The sequence below is a fragment of the Saccopteryx bilineata genome, chromosome 6, assembly GCF_036850765.1.
Source record: "Saccopteryx bilineata isolate mSacBil1 chromosome 6, mSacBil1_pri_phased_curated, whole genome shotgun sequence".
Classification (NCBI taxonomy): Eukaryota; Metazoa; Chordata; class Mammalia; order Chiroptera; family Emballonuridae; genus Saccopteryx; species Saccopteryx bilineata.
In genome coordinates, this window is record NC_089495.1 from 203,688,046 (window position 1) to 203,706,786 (window position 18,741).

General features: G+C 47.1%; 1 protein-coding gene across 2 annotated transcripts in view; it reads left to right on the forward strand.

The window, feature by feature from the left end:
• Window positions 1-14,913, forward strand: part of CBFA2T2 (CBFA2/RUNX1 partner transcriptional co-repressor 2) — a 136,082-nt gene extending 121,169 nt beyond the window's left edge. Inside the window, exons 9-11 of one of the 2 annotated variants that reach the window (XM_066234567.1) lie at window positions 3,366-3,434; window positions 4,564-4,754; window positions 9,260-14,913. In XM_066234567.1, the coding sequence (XP_066090664.1) occupies window positions 3,366-3,434; window positions 4,564-4,754; window positions 9,260-9,553 (554 nt within the window). In that variant the 3' untranslated portion in view covers window positions 9,554-14,913. The remainder of the gene's footprint in view (window positions 1-3,365; window positions 3,435-4,563; window positions 4,755-9,259) is intronic. The other variant, XM_066234568.1, reaches the window with a different exon arrangement.
• Window positions 14,914-18,741: the final 3,828 nt, after the last annotated feature.

Consider the following 18,741-nt stretch of genomic DNA (forward strand, 5'->3'; position numbering starts at 1 on the left):
TATGTTCAAGAAATATTATCTTCCTGGAGATTGAGAACATTAGTGATTTTGCTGTTTTAACTATATATGTGCTAAATCAGTGGAAGTCAGCCTGGTCCCTACCACCCACTAGTGGGCGTTTCAGCTTTCATGGTGGGCGGTAGTGGAGCAACCAAAGTATAAATAAAAAGATAGATTTAACTATAGTAAGTTGTTTTATAAAGATTTATTCTGTCAAACTTAGCAAAAATCCAACATAAAGTACTTGGTAAGTAATTATTATATGCTTTAACTTGCTGTCACTCTGCTTTATAAATTTTATAAAGTAAAGTTACTGCCCTACTTTATAAATCACCATTACTGTGGAACCGGTGGGCGGTTAGAAAATTTTACTACTAAGAGAGATACAGAAGTGGGCAGTAGGTATTAAAAGGTTGACTACCCCTGTGCTAAATGATGACCTCCAAATATTTGGTTATTATATTTCAGCATGGCCAAATGTACTTGGTGCTGTCACATACATCACATTTATTCCTCACAGTAGCCCTGAATGTGTTTTTCTCTTTCCCTTGTCTTTTTCCCACTCACCATCCAGGAAAACATCATTTATCTGTCTAGAGACCTATACAAAGTTTTACTATACCAAGCTGGATTTTCCCATCCTCCCTTTCTCTAGCCTGAAGTGGAACTGTTCTCTCAACCCAGAGGGTATCTAGGACACCACATCTGTTCCCTCCAGAGTGTTCCATCACATTCACCCAGTCACTGAACAGGTGCCCTGTACACAGAGACAGATAAACGAGGGGCCATTTGTAACCGGGCTCTTCCCCCACCCACCACTTCAGGTGCCCGAGTCTCACCAGGGAGAGTGAATCTGTTTGGACAACCTAGCATGTGCCACAAAAGACAGCAGTTAGCCTCAAAAAGACTAGGAAAACATTGCAGAGACGTTGGGATCGCACTCCCCCATCCACTGAAGTGACTCTTGAGCCACTTTGATGCATGGCCAGACATCAAAGAATACCTATATCAACTTGCAGAAATTTACCCAAAGTCCACCATCCAAATCCCAGACCTGCCACTAGTGACTGCAGGAACTCAAAGTGAGGTAGTAATCAGAGCCGGCCCTCCAGCTGGGATTGCAGTCTCTTCTCTGCGCTGACTGTGCTCACCTTTTTCCCTCTTTGCTGACGGCCAAGCTGTGGTGACTGTATGTTCCAGTTTGCCTGGCAAAGTCCCGGTTTGTGCCTGTTGTTCTGTCGTAATAATTACTAGCATCCCCCTCACTCTCAAATGAGGTCAGTGGGGAGGATGAGTTGTCGTTTTAGGATTAGCTCTTCACAGGACCCCAGTGTTTCCGTCTCTCAGGATTCTCAGCGCTCAGTCTATCTGACTGAAATAGTCTTTTAGTATCTATGTATTTAATATTTTTATTTCACTGTTTATTTTTTGTAGTACATATTTGTTGCTATGTAGAAGGAAAGCATAATTGATATCTGAAACAAGTGCGCTATTTAAAACGTGAACCAAAACCATTCCAAAAACTCCTCGTTACTGGCCTGGGGTGATGTAAGAAGCCTGCCCCGCCAGGATGTATCGGCACCATCAGCTTTGTTGTGACACATGTCCTCTAAATTAAGCAGTGTGCTTAGAGACCGTTGTTTTGCATTTTGGTAGTTCTATATCTCTTCCGGGACAAAAACATTGTTCAGACCAGCATTTTGAGGACCCTTCTACACTGAAGTTTTTCGAGGCATGAAATACATACATACCAAGGACTTTTAAATGATTAAATAAATTCATGTTTTGGACATTTTGGGTTATGCAGAAACCCCTGATGGATTTTAAGTATTTAGTATTTAAGTGTTTTGGTGATTGGGAGAGAAATTGACTAGAGACAGGATGGAATTATAACTCTACCCATTTAAAGTAATGGAATATAGGTTCCCTCTAGCTGAAATTTGTTATTCACAAATAACATATCTGTTCAGAGACAGATTCTGTTTAGACAACAAGAGAAGTTTTGGCATTTTATCTAAAGGTTTATAAATAAGTGCAAAAACCATAAGGAAAAACAAAATTACTATCACACAACTCAGGAGAATGGTTTCCTCTGGGATTGTGGGGCGGAGGGTGTAGGTGAGGCAGGTGAAAGCTCAGCAGCTTGATCAGCTGTTCTCAGGATGGGACCATAGGTCTGGGAGCATCATTTAAACAGTATGGGCTTACCACTTATTTCTTGGGGATTTAGGGGTTTGGTAAGTGTTCTCTTAAGTCATACATTAATATTTTTATGAACTTATTAGCCACCTAAGGTTTTGGCAATTAAAGTTTTTTGTTTGTTTATTTCTTTGTTTTTGTGACAGAGACACACAGAGAGAGAGACAGATAGGAAAGGAGAGAGCTGAGAAGCATCAATTATTAGGTTTTTGTTGCAACACCTTAGTTGTTCACTAATTGCTTTCTCATATGTGCTTTGACTGGGGGGCTACAGCAGACCGAGTGACCCGTTACTCAAGCCGGCGACCCTGGGCTCAAACTGGTGAGCCTTGCTCAAATCGGATGAGAACGCACTTAAGCTGGCAACCTCGGAGTTTCGAACCTGGGTCCTCCGTGTCCCAGTCTGTCGCTTTATCTACTGTGCCACCGCCTGGTCAGGCCAATTAAAGTTTTTTTAAAAAGGAAAGAAACTGACTCAGTTATCAGTTTTTACGTTACCAGTTTTTCTGAGAATGAGAGTAACCTGACTATTACAAAACCTTCCAGGCCTTTCTCTGGAGAGTATGATTCGGAAACCAAGGAATCTGAATATATATGTTTAATAAATCCAATAATCAGGCAAGTTAGGGAGAAGATTTAAAAAATTAGATGTTCCATACATCCAAATTATGAGTTTTCATAAATGTTGAACAGAATAGAAGTAGAAGATACAAAAGTTGTTTATTTTTAAAATTTTATTTATTGATTTCAGTGAGAGAGGAAAGGAGGGAGGGAGGGACACACACACACAAACACAGACACACACACACACACACACACACTGGAACATCTATCTGTTCCTGTATGTGCTCTGACTGAGGATTGAACCGGCAACCTCTATACTTCAGGACGATGCTCTAACCAACCGAGCCATCCGACCAGGGCAAAGATACAATAATTATTGAAATCAGAAAAGTTACCCAGAACCTGAAACCTATATGATTATGTTGACTAATATTATCCCAATAAATTCAATAAAAAGGGCAGGGGAGCTAAAATTAAGTATGTGGTTTAGCAATCTGAGTTTATCCCCTGTTAGAATACTTTTGCATTAAATGAACATACATGTTTGAATCTGAAGTAGTGACTGAGAGATCAACCCTGTGCTATTTATCTCTCTTCTGTAGATTCTCAGCGTGAATTCAGCAGTAGGCCGGCAACAGGATATGTACCTGTGGAGTTTTGGAAAAAAACTGGTATGTGTCTGTCTGCTATGTGTTGCATGTACTCACTAATCATGCCAGAGTGGTACGCATATCTGAGGGAAAGTGTGGTCTCTAACGTCCTCCCATATAGCTCTAGGCCCCTGCCTCTTCCCCTCCAGTTCTATATGCACTGTTTCTGGCCATGTAGCTTAATTCATTTTGCTTGGTGCATTCACTAGAATCTACACGTTTGCTAGAACCTAAGTCTGGGACTGACGGTCAAGGCTCAAGTGCCTAGAGTGTGTCATTGGGAGTGTCCATCCGATGGAAACCAAGTGGGGTGATGGTGACTGGACAGGGCTTTGAAAGCCCGGGCTCCTGGCAACCTGCCCAAATCTGTATTTACACCCATTTTTCTCCACCTGCATCGGTTCTATATATACTGAGCTGCCTCCCGTTTGTTTGCGCCTGGTTGGCCCAGAGGTACCTCAGCCGTCCCTCTCCCTCCACACCGGCACTGTATCTGGTTCCCTGTACAGCACGACTCTTCTTCAGTTCACCTCTGCCTCCAGGCCTGGGATGCTGTCAGGCTCAGCCAGCACTGTCTCCTCTTCTGTGCCGCTTGCTTCTGCCTGAATTCAGTCTCTTCTCTCTCTTCTTCTAAATTGTTGCCCCAGTCTCTTAATTGGCATCTGTCTTCAGCCTTTTCTTCTTGCATAGAACCCTTCGGAGTTCACATTTGCTTTAGAAAAGGGGTCAGATTCCTTAGCATAAGGTGCAAGACTTTCCAAACATTTATTTCCCCAACCATCTCAATCAACACACATTTTCTTGATCCTCTCCCGTCATTTATAGAGCTGACCACTTTCCCCTTGGCTCTCTTGTCTCTTACATCTAAGCCACCTTTGTACTTGATCACAATAGTTGTGAGAACATGGACCACGTCTTAGTCACGTAGGTGTCCCCAGCCCCTAGTGCAGTGCCCACCTCCATGTGTATACCCAACACATGGCTGCATGGATGGGCAAGTGAGTGTAAGAGTAAAAGTGAACATGTCATATGTACATACCTGTGCTTTTAGAAAAGAGTAGTCCTGTTTTGGTTCTGTCCTTTGTTAGAAATGATGTGGGCTGGGAGGGAAAAGATTTCTCGGCCAGATTTTATTGTCACTTTCTTCTAGAAGAAGCTGTGAATAAGGTGAAAATTCAGGCCATGTCAGAAGTACAGAAGGCCGTTGCTGAGGCAGAGCAAAAAGCCTTTGAAGTGATCGCAACTGAGAGAGCCCGGATGGAGCAGACCATAGCAGACGTCAAACGGCAGGCCGCAGAGGACGCCTTCCTTGTCATAAATGAGCAGGAAGAGTCAACAGAGGTCAGATTCTGTTCGCCCTGATGGCAGGGGCGGGGTGGGGTGGGGGCTGGGCAGCGGGAGTGACCCAGTCGCTGCCTTCTTCTCAAGTGCAGTATCTGAAGGATTTTATTTCTCAGTTCTGTAGGGTGGGCAGAAGTAGATTTACAGTTGTTCATATAGAAAATAATACAATAATTAATAAATAGTAAGACAAGAATAAACTGTTTTGTGTACTCACAACTATAAGCCTACTTTTGCCCCACCCTGTATTGTGTTAGCTCACTACATTGGTTTAAATCTTGGAAACTCACCCTGAACGCAGAGACTATGGGATTGCATGGTAACAATGACCCTCTCAAGTGGGCTTCTCTGCTGTGCACAGCCATAGAGCTATGTGTGTGTGTTATCTCTGATCCTCACACCGACCCGTGAGCTGAACGTTTCCAACTTTACAAGTGAGAAAGCTGTGGATTAGGAAATGAACCACATTATCCCACAGTGCGGAAGCCAGGGTGCAGGAGTCGGGAAGTGTGGGCCCCTGACGGATCCAGCTGCCTGTAAACAGGGTAGCTCTTTATGGACTGGAGCGATACATCAGGCAGACCGGTCCATCTCTGAGTCCCACCACCTGGAACTCAGTGATGCTTCTAAGAGAAACAAGACCCTCTTGTACCACAATGAGGATAAGAATGAACTAATTGGGGAAAGAAAGCCCGTGACAAAAACACCATAGCAGTCAGTCCTTTTGAATATAATGAAAGTTTTCTGTATCTTCATTGTAGTTGCTTCTCAGCTTTAGGAGTCCTAACCAAGCCTGTTTTTCTCAAAGTAGGAAGATCCCTTCTACTAGTTGAGAGATTAGCTATTTTTGGGACATTCTCAATCTATTTGACCCATTTCAATATAACAATGCCAAGCATGGCAGTGTAAAGAAGAAAATGTCTAAATATCATGAGGCCACCATAGCGGATGTGGAAAAATTCCTTATTGTAGCTCTCTAACAAAGACACGGAATTGTGAGAAAATAGTTCCTTTAATTTACCCTGTAGACTGTCTAGTGATTAACAAGCTTCAGAGGAATAAATGGTTATATTGGTAAGAATGGGATTTCTTCAAATACATGACACGCTATAGTTTTTTACTGGCAGTCAGAAAAGTATGCTGCATTATGTGATCAGAAAGCATATTTAAAATTTAGACTAGCCTGACCTGTGGTGGCTTAGTGGATAAAGCGCTGACCTGGAATGCTGAGGTCGCCTGTTTGAAACCCTAGGCTTGCCCGGTCAAGGCACATACGAGAAGCAACTGTGAGTTGAGTTGATGCTTCCCTCTCCTCCCCCTTTCCCTTTTTTCCCCTTTTTCTTTCTCCAAATCAATAAATAAGATCTTTTTAAAAATAAAATAAAGTTTAGATTCAAGGGGGAAAAGGGGAATAGTTTTCTTCTCCCTCCTACTTTTTCTTTAGAATTGTTTCTGAGCAGTGATATCTATTTTTCTATCTTTCTTCAAAGAAAGAGTGTAACATTTTGGCTAAGAACGTGAGTTCTGGACCTGGTCTGAATGGTTTAAATCCCAGCTTTCCATTTATAGGAGTGTACTTTTAAGGAGCTGTAATTTTAAACATTGTACATATTTGAAGTCTAGCAGGATATCGCTGGAGTGTGTTCGTCCTGTGAAAGGTGGCTGGTTTAGTGGAGAGAGACCAGGACTGGAGGTTGTGAGCCCTGAGTTCCATCCCAGTTGCCCCTCACACTAGCGGTGTGCCCTCCAGGAGTCAGTTTCCTTCCCTGTGTAGTGGGTCTGGAGCAGCCCCTGTCTTGCTGGTCATATAGGTTCTAGGAAGATACAGTTCAGTCGTGGTTGGGAAGGTGTTTGTTGTTGTTGTGTTTTTTTGTGTGTGTGTGTTTTTTTTTTTTTTAGTTTTTTTAGAGGAGGGTAAAGACATGGACAGACAGGGAGAGAGATGAGAAGTATCAACTCATAGTTGCGGCACCTTAGTTGTTCATTGATTGCTTTCTCATATGTGCCGTGATGGGGGGGGGCTTCAGCCGAGCTAGTGACCTCCTTGTTCAAGTCAGTGACCTTGGGCTCAAGTCAGAGACCATGAGGTCATGTCTGTGATCCCATGCTCAAGCTAGCAACCTTGGGGTTTCGAACCTAGGTCCTCAGCATCCCAGGCTGATGCTCTACTCACTGCGCTACCGCTTGGTTAGGTTGTGAAAGTGTTTTTAAACCGCAGTGCACTGAGTGCACTGTACAAATGAAAAGGACTTTCTGTGGTTAACAGCATACATGTGTACGCTGTGGCAGGTCCTGCTCTTGCAGAATAGCTCCTCCTCTGAGACCACACCCAAGCCTGTCCCTGGGAATGTCCCCTCATCTCTACCATAGGGCACCTTTTGTCTCCAGCATAGCTCTCCTGGCAAACAGTGGCCTAGCAGGTGATTGTAAAATGAGGAATTATTTCTCTTGGAGTTCGGATTTGCAGGGGGGGTCTGGGAGGGTCCCAGGAATTTTGACAAGCCTCAAGTAGTTCTGATACAAGTGATCCCTCGGCCACACTTGGAATAATACTGGCATAAACTAACTGATGGCCCATGCTTGACAAGGGAAATTCTGGAATTCCATTTCTGACTTCCCTAACCAGTAATTCAGAAGGTTCATAACCTTCTCCCATTAAGTACTAAAGCCAAGTGTTTGCTCTATCTTTGAGGAATGCTGATTTGAAGGGCAGCAGCAACAATAAACCTTTTTTGTCTGTCTTGTGGTTAAGTCAGGAAGAAGTCACAGGGGAAGGGCATATGATGGTGTCCTCTCATCTTGGCTACTCTGATACCGACTACATTGTTCCTCCTGTCTGTAATCCTGCCGCAGTGGGAGGCTGCTTGCCTTATTTTATTATATTTCATAAATTACGAAGTAAGCTGTTTTAACTAGAATGGCGGCCAAGGTGAAAGTACAGTACTCTGCTGGCCTGCTCTGGTTTGAGATGCTTCTGCAGGGTCATGGAGGGCTCCCCACCAGTGGCAGCGGCTGCTAGAGCACGGTTTGGCGTCAGCCTGTCAGACTCCTGAGTCTGAACTCTCGGGAATGCAGTTTGCACGAGCTCTGAGGATTACTTCAGTTCCCTGTCTTGGTCCTCTGTGTGGGTGTTGGTGTTGGCAAGGTTGGGTAGTCCCCACATTGTATTTCCTGAGAAGCTGATTGTGTCAGAAGTGAGCCCTTCTTAGTGTTCTTTCAAACTGAACGTACACAGGTCCAGGTTCTAGATTTTGCATGGCCAAGCACTCATTTTATAACCTCTGGCAAGTCCCTGCCCACTGGCCCTCAGTGTAATGCAAGAGGTGGTCCAGGTGGCCCTTTTCAACACTTACTGTCCTTTGCTTTTCACTAAGCAAGTGTCCTGACTCCATGAGGATGGTGTCTGTCTTCCCTAAGGAGTGGGCAGACTAGACCTTGTGATTGGCTCTGCCATTCTGGAGAACTTGGGGAGGGGGCGCCACTCAAGTCCTTCCTGATACCTAAGAACTCCTTGCCCCTCTCGGCTGGCTTCATCTGGTACCATAAGGCTTTTTTAATTAGTGGATCCTGAAGGCCTTAGGTGCAGAAAAGAATACTGGTATCACTGCTGGGGTCATCATGGGCACCTAGAGGAAGGGGGGGAGAGTACCAGGGGCAGGTGCTGGGCGCTGCGCGTGGTGGCTGCATTCTTCTTGACACTGAAGTATAATGTTGGCCAGTGACTATTTCAGCTGCTTCTTTCACGGCTGCTACTTCTAGCTCTAACCGTGCCTCGTTTCACTCATGTCTTCTGTCACAGAATTAGAACATTCTCCATTGGTGCACCCCCCCATCCCTTGTGGTTTCTGCTAAACAGTAGTAATACCTGCCTGGCCTCTAGGAAAGTGCAGAGTAGTAACAGAACTATGACCTAGCCCCCTGGGGCCCTGAGCTCTGAGATGCTTCAGGGGCTCCCATAAACAAGCCAGAAGTGTCCTCATGATCCCCAGCCCGCCTGTGACAAGGCATATCTCTGAAAAGCAAATGGATTCAGAAGAAGTAGCACAACCACCCACACTCCTGTTCAACCATCCCAGTCTCCTGTTGGGTGATTTTTTAAAAGATCAGGTGCCATCAGTGAGAATAAGATGATTACTGTGTTGGGAGTGCCAACAGAGGAAATCACAGGTGGTTTTAGATAGCTGAGGTGTGGGGACCCCGGAACAGAGTTCTGTTTGGTTGCTGAGGAATTGAGCATGCGTCAGTGCCCTCCGTGGGAGGTGGCACTCTCTGCCTGCCCTGCGATGGTGCTGTTTGTGTGTTTTCACATCCTCGTCTCACCCTCCGGTCAGTCGGGGTAGATAGTCTTCTTCTTTCACTCAGGAAACTCCGAAGCTGATGACAGTAGAGGCAGGACAAACAGGTGTGTGTAGCTCCAAGCCCGCGCTCTTCTGCAGTGCAGGTGACGAGGGATGCCAGGTCTGCTCCACATGTCCAGGCAACTAACCAGTGCCCGTGTCTTGCAGAATTGCTGGAACTGCGGCCGCAAAGCCAGTGAGACGTGCAGTGGCTGCAACATTGCGCGGTACTGCGGCTCGTTCTGCCAGCACAAGGACTGGGAGCGGCACCACCGCCTCTGCGGCCAGAGCCTGCACGGCCAGAGCCCCCATGGCCAGAGCCGGGCCCTGCTCCCTGCAGGGAGGTCGGCCAGGTCCACCGACTGCAGCGTTCCCAGCCCAGCCCTGGACAAGACCTCGGCCACCACCTCACGCTCCTCCACGCCCGCCTCGGTGACAGCCATTGACACCAACGGCCTCTGAGCCCCAGGCTCACCTCCCCTGCTGACCTCACGGCACCAGGGCTGGCTGTTTGGACTGGTACAAGCGACTGTTGGGTCATCGGCAAGAAGTGAAGTGGAGGCAGTCCGAGCCCAGCGAGCACTGCTCCACAGCCTCTGCAGACACTGCCCAGTTTCCTGTCTGTGTCCTTGGGGAACTAGCGTGCGACCTCTCTGCACACAGGCAGCTGGCTGGAGCTGCCTCCTCCGTGGCTTTCTGGTCTGTCCCTTTCCCAGCAGATCTGGCCTGGCCGACCCTTTCCATGTAGACCAGCAGCTCTCCTCCCTGCCTCTGGAGGCAGCAGACTGGAATGTGCCCGGCCAGGCTGGAGGCCGCTCCTCCCACAAACTGCTCCTCCTCCACTGTCCTCCACAGCAGGGCCTGGAGGCCTGGAGGCGACAGCAGGCTGCGGAGGAGGGCCCCTGACAGGGAGTGGCCCTGCTCACTCCCAGCAGCCCAGTGAGCCCCTTTCCACCCTCAGCAGACGCCACTGATTGGCCCCACGGGGACTTTGGGGAGGCAAAAGCAGCACTCAGGACTCCCTTGACCCTGCTGTTCAGACTTAAGATTCTCAGAAACCATGGGAAAGGCACCATTTCAGTAAAAGCACCAATAATAATTGAAACTTCCAGCAAACATCACAGATTATTTTGGACAAGATTTTCCCACTTGGCTGGCTGCTTTAGTTTGGGACCCAGTTTCCTCTCATTTGGTTTTGCTTGTGCAGAAAATAGTTTCCAGCGCATGGGTTGGTCTGAAGGAGAATGAGACTCGATGTGGATAGTCTGTTCTCTCTGAGCATGCTGGCCAACTACTGTCGTCAGGTTACTGATTGGAGCATCTTTTGGAAACGCAGAACCTTTTGTCACCACCTGGCTGTTTGCACAGTCGTCTCGTTCTGTGTCCTATATCTCAGACCGCATGTGTCCAAATCCCTGGACCTTCTTCCTGTGGTCTTTCTTTGGCACCTCTTCAGCCACCATTGCCCCGCAGAATGTGATGTGGTGTGACTAAAACTTGCCTCACCAGTCAGGGCCTGGTCACTTCTGAACAGCCCTCCTGGACCTGAAAGAATTCTTCAGACCTCGTGATTTCATGTCGTTATACATACTACATCAATTTATTATCAGGCAAGCAACATCAGATTCTATTCTCTTGTGTGTTTGATACGTACCCTCTCTGAGCTAAGTAATTTTTTGAAATTTGAAAACTATTTTGAGAGAGCTTGGCCAATTCATTTTCCTGTCTTCAGGGAGTTTTCCAGCTGCTGACCTGGCTCTTTAAACATGACGTCACCTAGACCCCTTTAAAAATGTTAAGAACCACCACACACATTTTCCTCTGCCATTCGGGTTTTGTTGGGAGCCCACAGACCCTGGCCTTCCCGTTGTCCACCTCCATGCCTCCTGCACCCCTCTCTCTGGAGTCAGTGGCGGGAGTCGGTCGGCCTTGCTCCTCCTGCTGGCACTGGAAAGCCCGTCTTTAGGTGGCCACCTTCGGTGCCTGAAGAGAGTGGAATAAAAGTCTCGGTCTTGTAAAGGAAAAGTATTCAGCATAAGTAGCGTTCTCCTTGCATTTGGTGTATTTTTTTTTTAAGAGTTATAGTCCCTAATTTACCTTACCCAAGGATTTTCTATCTTATGAAGAAGCTCAGTATAAGGCACCTTTAAAATAACCTGTATTTCTGTTGCACAAAGTGAAGCGTTCCCAGAGAAGGAATAACAGAGGAATGTCGTGTTAACTTGGAACTCGAAGTTGCAGCAGTTGATGGGTGTTCTGACTTTAATGAAATCAGCATTCAGACAGGACTTGCCTACATTTTTATAAGATTTGGAACGTCTCATAAGGAGGTTATGGAACCTATAAATCAGCTACAGCAAGAGGGTGTCTCGTGTCCGCTGGGTCTGTCCTCAGCTCACTCACCGTCTTTTCATTGGCAGGTCACATGAGCATGGAGGCAGGTGCTTCAGTCTTCAGTGGTCACAGAACTAGCCGGGGTTGATCCGATTTTTCCTGGTTGGAATAAAGACCCCAAACCAACAGAATATATTCATCAGAGCTCTCTGCCATTTCTCAAGCTCAGGTTTAGGGTTAGTTGTGTAGGTCCTCCTGACTCTATGGTTGTGGTTCCTGTGACAGCACAGTTTTCAGAGTTTTTGTGATGGTATTCGACACTGCTTTGCTCATTTGCCACCTAGAGTCTGAGCTGAAAACCTGGGCGGTATTCCACACTGCAGTTCAGTTCTCAGACCTGCTGTGTTAGTTCGGTCAGTTTCACACATAGGTTGTGAGTGATCTGTCCAGGATTTATTGTTTAAATGCAAAGAATCTGTTTCTCTGGCTTCCTCCTTTCTGAAATGCGCCAGTTCTCTCACTGGGAGGAGGAAGGGCAGTGTCTTGGGGAGGGGTCATGGGGCTAAAGAGAGGGGTGAGTCAGCGTTCCCCACTTGGTTTCTAGTTTCTGCAGACACCACCCCAGTTCAGGCTTCCCACTTTCATCTGGTTGAATTTTAAATATCTCGATATAATCGGGCTGCTTAGAGGACCAACGATTATAGTTAATATTGAGGGGTTGGCCCTGGCCAGGTTTTCAGTTGGTTGGAGCCTTGTTCTTTTTTTTTTTTTTTTGTATTTTTCTGAAGCTGGAAACTAGGAGAGACAGTCAGACAGACTCCCGCATGCGCCCGACCGGGATCCACCCGGCACGCCCACCAGGGGGCGATGCTCCGCCCCTCCGGGGCATCGCTTTGTTGCGACCAGAGCCACTCTAGTGCCTGGGGCAGAGGCCAAGGAACCATCCCCAGCGCCCGGGCCATCTTTGCTCCAATGGAGCCTCGGCTGCGGGAGGGGAAGAGAGAGACAGAGAGGAAGGAGAGGGGGAGGGGTGGAGAAGCAGATGGGCGCTTCTCCTGTGTGCCCTCGCCGGGAATCGAACCCGGGACTTCTGTACGCCAGGTTGATGCTCTACTACTGAGCCAACCGGCCAGGGCTTGGAGCCTTGTTCTGATATGCCAAGGTTGTGGGTTCAATCCCTGGTCAGGGCACATGCAGAAATCAACCAATGAATGTATAAATCAGTAGAACAATAAATTGATGTCTCTTTTCTCTGTCTTTCTCTCTCCCTCTCTCCTCCCTCCTCTTTCTTCTCTCTAAAATCAATAAATAAAAAATGTTAAAAATATTTGAGGGGCCTGACCAGGCGGTGGCACAGTGGATAGCGTCAGACTGGGATGCAGAGGACCCAGGTTCAAGACCCCAAGGTTGCCAGTTTGAGAACCGGCTCATCTGGTTTGAGCAGAGCTCACCAGCTTGGACCCAAGGTCGCTGGCTCGAGCAAAGGGTTACTCAGTCTGCTGAAGGCCCACGGTCAAGGCACATAAGAGAAAGCAATCAATGAACAACTAAGGTGTCGAAATGAAAAACTGATGATTGATGCTTCTCATCTTTCTCCGTTCCTGTCTGTCCCTCTCTCTGACTCTCTCTCTTTGTCTGTAATAAATAATAAATAAATATTTATCTTAAAAAAATGTTTGAGGGGATAAATAAGGCAGAAGGGTTCCGAGTGATGATACTGAAGGTGTTGTCAGGGTAGTCACAGACTCTTCGATGTTATCCTAGAAATCTAAAACAAATGTGATGTGAGCCTGGCCAATTGTCACTGACAAGTGATGGGATATCATTGTCCTGCCCAGTGAGGAATGGTTTCAGGAACCAGAAAAGACTGAAAGTGGGCAGTGTGGGAGCCATCTTTAAATGTTCCAAGGAATATTTGAGGGCTGGATCCTCATATCTTCAGTCGTCCTCTGGGTCCCCACTGCCTGCAGCGTGCCTATCCAGTGGTTAAAACTGACTCTGGAAGAAACTTGTTAGTTTCACCTGTGCAGAAATAGCTGTCCCACCTCATGAGGTATGGGCACTCTACTCTGGAGGGGTCATGCAGCCCTGAGGTCACAGAGGGAGTGGGTCTTTCCCTGGGCAGTGCTGAATCATGTATGTATGAATGTCTCCCAGTGGCCCCAAGTCTGGAAACAGGACCCATCACCTACCCAGTGTGGGTCCACTTCTGGCATTGGCTGTGGTGTGCCTTGTGCATACTGATGCTCTCTGTGCATCCAGGCCCGTTGGTCTACCAGGAGCTCCTCACTTCATGGTGCCAGGGTGAGCATTTCAGCTTCTAGGCATTAAGTCTACACTTCACTCTGTAAGGCCTTGTTCCAGTCAGATTTATACCCAGTGCTATCACCTGCTTGCAAAGAGTGTAGACCTGTTCTGGGTATTTTCAGAAAATATCTCAGCAAGTGAATTTGGAGGTTCAACAACACAAATTGAAATTGTATGGTAGTGAGTTACTAAGAATGAAAGCATAGGTAATGACCAGGTGGCTGTTTGTCCCAGACATTGTGGAAGGGATTGTGGAGTGAATAAATAATTTAAAATGGGACACATCTTGGAGGCTTTTTTCAGAACTGGTTTCTAGACTCCTGGGTCAGTAGACCTAGCCAACTTCCTAAATTGATAATTATTTTTTAGTGATTTGCAGAGAATTAGGTGGTGGTGTGTTTGAACCAAATGTACAAGAAGCCAGAGGAACACGGGCTGTTCCAGCATGAGCCAGACAGCCCGCTGTCAGGAGTCCTGCCCCGGGGTGGTGGCGGGTACTGGCCAGCTGCCTAGCAGGGCCCTCCCAACTCTGGGTTCTTGTGAAACCAAAATATCGACTCCCTGCCTCTGCCCACATGCATTGACATGCCCATTTCCAAAGATGATGGTGCAGGTGTCCTTTTCCACCGAGAGCCAGGAGAAGATCGGAGGCCCGAGAGCGGCAGACCTTGACCCCTTTCCCCTCCACAGCCACAGAGACGGTGCTTCCCCTGCAGACCCGTGTCGTCAGACCCCTACCGCCCAGTGGGCTGTCATTGATGCTGATACCAAATAGGGCATATGTGGCTGGTGGCCGGCAGAGCAGCAGCAATAAACCTTAGGTGAATGGTTGAAAGTGCCGATTGGCTAAGAGGCCTTTGGTCCACTTTCCAGCTTTCCAAGTTCCTGATGAGGCTACAAAAGCTCCATTTATAAAAGAAAACCAATAATGTAAATGAAAAAAAACAAACCTAAGCCTCCAAGCGTGGTTTTTAAAGGGAGATGATGAATGTGAGACCACCCACAGGATGCGGTAGAGTCTGGCTTTTCTGTGCTTTGTCATTTCTCTGATAGGAACTTTTGTTACTTAACTCTGTGCATAACTTATTTAATGTACTGTATAAATGAACCAAAACTGTTAAATATGTATTTAGTTTGTTCTACTTAAAGTAGTCAATAAAAAGGCTATATTCCTTTTTTGACTCATGCTGGAATGCAACCGGGAGGGGGACTGGCCTCTGCCTCTCCTCCTCCCCAGTCTTTGGCAAGGGGTGGAGTGGGTGACATCCAGTGGTCCTCTGTGTGGCCCAGAGAGCCCCCAGGGGACTGAAGCAGCATCCCCCTCCAGGAGCTGGTTGCAGCTGCTGGGCCTGAGAAGCCGGCTGAGGGCCCCCCTGGGGGGGGGGGTTATCTGCTCCCGCAGTGACTGCCAGCCCCCCAGGGGAGTTGCAGGTAAGTGCCAGTGGTAGCTTACAGACACTCCCAATTGTTAGCTTCTTCACCCTTAAGTGACTTAATAAGGAAACTACGACCACAGAAAGTTTGAAAAATTTCAGCCTTTTTACACTGATGTTAAATCATAATGTTGCCTCCGCATTGATTGGCTTAATGGTTGTGTGATTTAATCAAGGCCATAATTTTCTTAGCTCTTCGCCTCCTGCTGGGCTGTTGGATTGCTTTCCCAGTCTCCGTCCAACATATTACACTGAACATCTTCCTTTGCTTGATTTTTTGGGAATAATTTTCTGAAGTGGGATTTCTAGAACTGAACACTTCTCAGATTCTTGAAGCATATGTTCAAAACTGCTTTCTCTGAAAGCCCAACAGTTTGCTGTGCCTCCAGCAGGCCCCAGGTTCATACTTTCCAGGGCTCTGAGATGGTTTAACCAGCTGTAACATGACATAGATTTGTGCAGGCGCACCTGGGTGCACCTGTGTGTATGGAGGTCCTGGGCTGTCAGTCCAGTTTGTTAGCCAGTGACCCGAGACCTCCATTCCTAAGGCACTGGCCCCAGCTTTGCTCTGTCCCCTGGATACCCTGTTCTGGCCTCTGCCCTAAACCTACTGAGCAACCTTGCCCAAGAAGACTGTTGGCACCACTGGCTTCACAGTCCTCCAAGATGCAAAGGTGGCCTGACTAGGCGGTGGCACAGTGAATAGAGCATCGGACTGGGATGCGGAAGACCCAGGTTCGAGACCCTGAGGTCGCCAACTTGGACCCAAGTTCGCTGGCTCAAGCAAGGGGTTACTCAGTCTGCTGAAGGCCCATGGTCAAGGCACATATGAGAAAACAATGAACAACTAAGGTGTCACAGTGAAAACCTGATGATTGATGCTTCTCGTCTTTCTCCATTCCTGTCTGTCTGTCCCTATCTATCCCTCTCTCTGACTGTTTAAAGAAAAAAGTTGCAAAGGTGACTAGATGCGGGGTAGGGAGAAGGGCTGGGCTGTGGGCTTGGCCCCAGAAGGCAAGGTGGAAGGTGGGGGCTTAGCCGTGGGATTTTTCATGCACGTGAGGCCAGCTGCTGGTTCTACAGTCCACCACCCAGAACAATTACAGGATCCCAGGCTTGTGACTGTCAGCCTACCACAAAAACCACATTTGTTAGACAAGCCAGGAATCCACAGTCTGCCTTAGCTCTGGGAAAACAAGGATCCCAGGTACTCTAAAGACAGTAAAATACTGTGCTAAATTTGCTGAAATGTTTGCCATTACCATAAAACACCCAGATTCTGGATAAAATTTAGTAAGTGTACTCAGTGGATAGAGCATTGTCCCAGTGCACCGAGGTTGCAGGTTCCCTCCCCAGTCAGGGGACTTACAAGGATCAACCAATAAATCCATAACAACAGATCAATGTATCTGTTTCTCCCTTGCTCTCTGAATGAAATCAGTCAATAAAAAGAGTGTAGGAAATCCCTTGCAGGGAATCGTTAAGTAAACTGAACCCACAGAGGTAGTTGAATACAAAACAGGAAACCTCTGCTGCAAGGTAGCAAAGAAACTCCAAGAAGGGAAGAGTGAGGATTAGCTGCTGCCAGGGGCAACACGAGAGAAGGCTTGGATCCTACACAGGAGAAACCGAACCAGGACGTCACCATGAGGCCAGAAGTCAGATCACTTTGGCTTTGGCCACAGAGATACAGCAAGCAGGGAAAACATGGCTGTCTGCAAAGGGAACTGAACAGAGAATCTCTGCTCCTGGTGAGAAAAGGAAACAAATCCGACCAGAGACTATATTATGCATGTGTGCTCCCTCCTGGGCCTGAGGTTCAGATTTTCATGACTCCACAGGTCAGAGAATTCCTGGACTGAGAAGATGATTCTAGGTTTTGTTAGGTTTGGCCAAGAAGGAAGCCGGGCCAAACATGGGGATAAAACTGTTGGGGCATCCGAGTGTGAGTACTCAAGCCTTTATAGGGTTAGTGACAAGGCTAGCCAGGAGGATAGTCTGATGGGAACCCTGGGGCTTGTGATGGCTGATCACTAAGCAACACGGTTTAGAGAAGTGATGGGAGGAGAGCTACGGAACTGCCCTGGAGCCAAATCTCTTCAAGCTTCTCCTGGCTGATTGAGGTTTTGATAAGGGGCCCTTGCACCTGAACCTCACACTCCACCCCCCAGAGCCACCCCAGTTCTGAGGCCACAAGCATGGAGAAAATTGAGGTGGAAGACCCCTGAACCAGACTGGGAAGAACCAAAAACAGGTGGTCAAAATATAGTCTTGGACACAGCATAGTCACCACCTGGGAACTTGGTAAAGAATGTGAATTCTGAATGAGAAACTCTGGGATGGGGCCCAGCAATCTGTTTTAAGAAGGCCTTAGCAGAAATGTGAAATGATGGGCAGGGACAGACCTGGAAAGTGGGGACAGAGTGGTAGTATTTTATTTAATCCTCTCAACAACCTTAACAGGTAGCTACTGTTAAATAATAAATGTCACTCTGGCCCTGGCTGGCTGGGCAGCTCAGTCAGCGTTGTTCCTATACACTAGTGTCGTGGGTTTGATCCCTGGTCAGGGCATAGACAAGAATCAACCAATGAATGCAAAATAATGGAACAAGTCGAAGTTCCTCTCTCCTTCCCTTCCTCTCTGTAAAAATCAATCAATAAAAATGATATATTCTGATCTACTACAACTCTCCCTGTATGGTCGGGTGCCGTGGCCTTTCAGGTTCCCAGATTTGGGCGGATAGTAACGGAGCTGTGGAGCCTGAGGGTGGTGGACCACTCTGTTTATTAGAATCTCCCCACGGCGGGCAAGCAAGCAGGCAGGGCAAACTGCTTCTCTCTCTCTCTCTTTCTCTCTCAGGGCTCACAAGCAAAACGGGCAGGGGACCTGGGGAACCCCTTCTCCAGCAAACAATAGCAAACAATGGCCCCTCCCAGGCAGGCAGGTAATCCGCAGTTTGCAACCTGCGGCCCTGAAGGCAAGCACGGCGTCTTACACAGACTATACACAAGGTGCTGCCCCATGCTTGTGCACCAATCAGGCAAAATACAAGTGGGCGACCACCCCCATTTTACAGATGATGCAATTGAGGCTCAAAGAGATAGTGTCATCTGCCCAAGATCATACAGTAACTGGCTAAGAAAAATGAAATACTGAAATTGATTCATTTTAGAGAAAGGTAGAGAAAGAGCGAGAGAGGGAAGCATTCATTTGTTGTTGTTCTACTTAGTTGTGTGTTCATTGGTGGCTCCCAGTGAATGCATAAAGAAGTGCAACAACAAATCTATGTTTTTCTCTCTCCCTTTTGTCTTTCTAAAAACCAATAAAAAATTTTAAATTGGCAATCTTTTTTCAATTTATTAAAAAAATCTTTTTAAAATATATTTTTTAATTTATTCATTTTAGAGAGGAGAGAGAGAGAGAGAGAGAGAGAGAGAGAGAGAAGGGGGGAGGAGCAGGAAGCATCAACTCCCACATGTGCCTTGACCAGGCAAGCCCAGGGATTCAAACCAGCAACCTCTGTGTTTCCAGGTTGACGCTCTATCCACCGTGCCACCACAGGTCAGGCCTATTTT